At 39.0% G+C, this 1,909-nt stretch overlaps 1 protein-coding gene across 1 annotated transcript in view; it reads left to right on the top strand.

The window, feature by feature from the left end:
- The first annotated feature begins 1,538 nt into the window (after nucleotides 1-1,538).
- Nucleotides 1,539-1,909, top strand: part of lrrc34 (leucine rich repeat containing 34) — a 9,381-nt gene continuing 9,010 nt past the window's right edge. The window contains exon 1 of the mRNA XM_015370035.1: nucleotides 1,539-1,612. Within this exon, the coding sequence (XP_015225521.1) occupies nucleotides 1,539-1,612 (74 nt within the window). The remainder of the gene's footprint in view (nucleotides 1,613-1,909) is intronic.

The following is a 1,909-nucleotide window of genomic DNA, read 5'->3' as shown; positions in this document are numbered from 1 at the left end:
GATGTATAAAAAACTAAAAATAAAATAAAGCAAATAAAGATAAAATTATTAAAAATAAAGACCTAATAAAATAGAAAAACGCCGTGGCCAAGCACTAAAACGTACCCGTTAAAATGACACAGGGCTCTAATATAATTATATACACTAAAAGAGCATCAAACCTGATGTTTCTCATTGAGTTTGAGCTTTTATGATTTGAAAAATTAACTTTATTCATTTTTTTTATCCTTATACAACACTGTTACACATCTAAACAAATGTTGCAAACAGCCTCAGTTGGGTATAAAGTGTAAATATTCAGAGGGGCGCTAAGGAGTGGACAATTATTGGTGTCCCTTAAAAAAAGAAAAAACAAAAACAGTCAGAGAATTAACTGGAAACTGACAAAAGTAAAAAAAAAAAAAACGATAAAAAAAGATAAAAAATTATATGATTATGAACAAATGAAAGTCAGACACTGATTTCCACCCATGCTTCAACTAGATTTTTTTTTTTTTTTCATTTTTAAAAATAAATTCATGAAACAGGCTTGAACAAAAATGATGTTATCCCTAGAAAAGGCTGACAATAATGTCATCAGTGTCAGATCCATTGTTGTTTGAGCCACAGTGGACTTAATGGGGGACGACAAAGGAGGATAAAAGCATTGCTTAAAACAAATCATAAAAGAGCCAGACTGGAATTTACTAAACTCTGTGTTGACCAGCCACAAAGCTTATGGTAGAAGTCCTATAGACGGATGAGACAATTGAAAATCAGCTCTATGATTACACAAGGAAAAATGAAACATGACAAGAAAAGATCACTGTCCCTAGTGAGAAACATGGAGGAGGCTCTGTTATGCTCTGGGACTCCTTTGCTTTATCTGGTACAAGGTTATTTAGTCTCTGCACGGTCCAAGGAAATCTCCAGACCTCTGAGGGATTCTGCCCAGTTTCATAAAGCTTGCTCTCAGTCGCAGGTCATGGGTCTTCAACAGGGTCATGAGACAAAACACACAGCTAGAAAGTTTCCTCTTAGCCAAAAAGGGCAAAGACACTGGACTGAAAAACGCTGCTGGAAAAGGCAGCCTTTAAACCTGAGACACAGAATACCTGCTGAGAGGAGCAGAAGTCACACTGACAGTTACAGGAATGGGTTGATTGCAGTGATTTTAATCATTCTGTTGAAGTGTGGTTAAAAATCAATATCTTACTTTGATTTGTTCATTTTCATAGAATTTTTATTTATTACTACTTTTGTCAGTGTCACGTGTTCGTCAGGAGGCCAAGCAGTCTTGGAGGTGGGACCCAAACCAGTTAAAAGAAGAACATGTTTCTAAGGGCCGGATTTATCAAGATCCAATTTTGCGTGCAGTAATTTGCGCTCGCAAACTGGAATTTTGTGCGAGGGGCTGAACATATGAACTTTGGCAACCTTTATTCCCTAAGGTGGTATGTGGCTGAATTTGTACTTCACTGCAGTAAAAAAAAAACAAAAAAAAAAACAGGTGTTTTGCATTGGCCTGTAGAAGCTCACAAGAAGTGACTGTGGATAAGATGACTGCGCGTACGCATCCCCGCAGCATTGGCACGTTGCTCCACAGGTGCAATGGGGAGGTCGGGGTTCTCCGGTAGGGCGTCAGGGCGACATGGCATTTAGAACGTCGGACAGCACTTCTGAAAAACGAGATTGGGAGATCCCAGATGCAAAAAAGTGCAACGTTGCAAGGAGTTTTGTGATATCTGGTATTGCGTGGGTCCTCCTTGTGGCTGGCTCCAAATCCATTCGGAGTTCCCCCAACAGCTCCAAAATGGCAATGCAGGATAAACGATGTGTTTTCATTATCGTTTCCTCCTTCATTCCAAAAATATTCACACGGAGTGAAAAAATGCGTTCTATGCGTCTCCTTGCTTCTGTCATGATGGGT

The sequence above is a fragment of the Cyprinodon variegatus genome, unplaced genomic scaffold, assembly GCF_000732505.1.
Source record: "Cyprinodon variegatus isolate N-32 unplaced genomic scaffold, C_variegatus-1.0 Scaffold41, whole genome shotgun sequence".
NCBI classification, from domain to species: domain Eukaryota; kingdom Metazoa; phylum Chordata; class Actinopteri; order Cyprinodontiformes; family Cyprinodontidae; genus Cyprinodon; species Cyprinodon variegatus.
The sequence above is the reverse complement of the archived record's forward strand: the minus strand, read 5'-3'. Positions and strand labels throughout refer to the sequence as shown.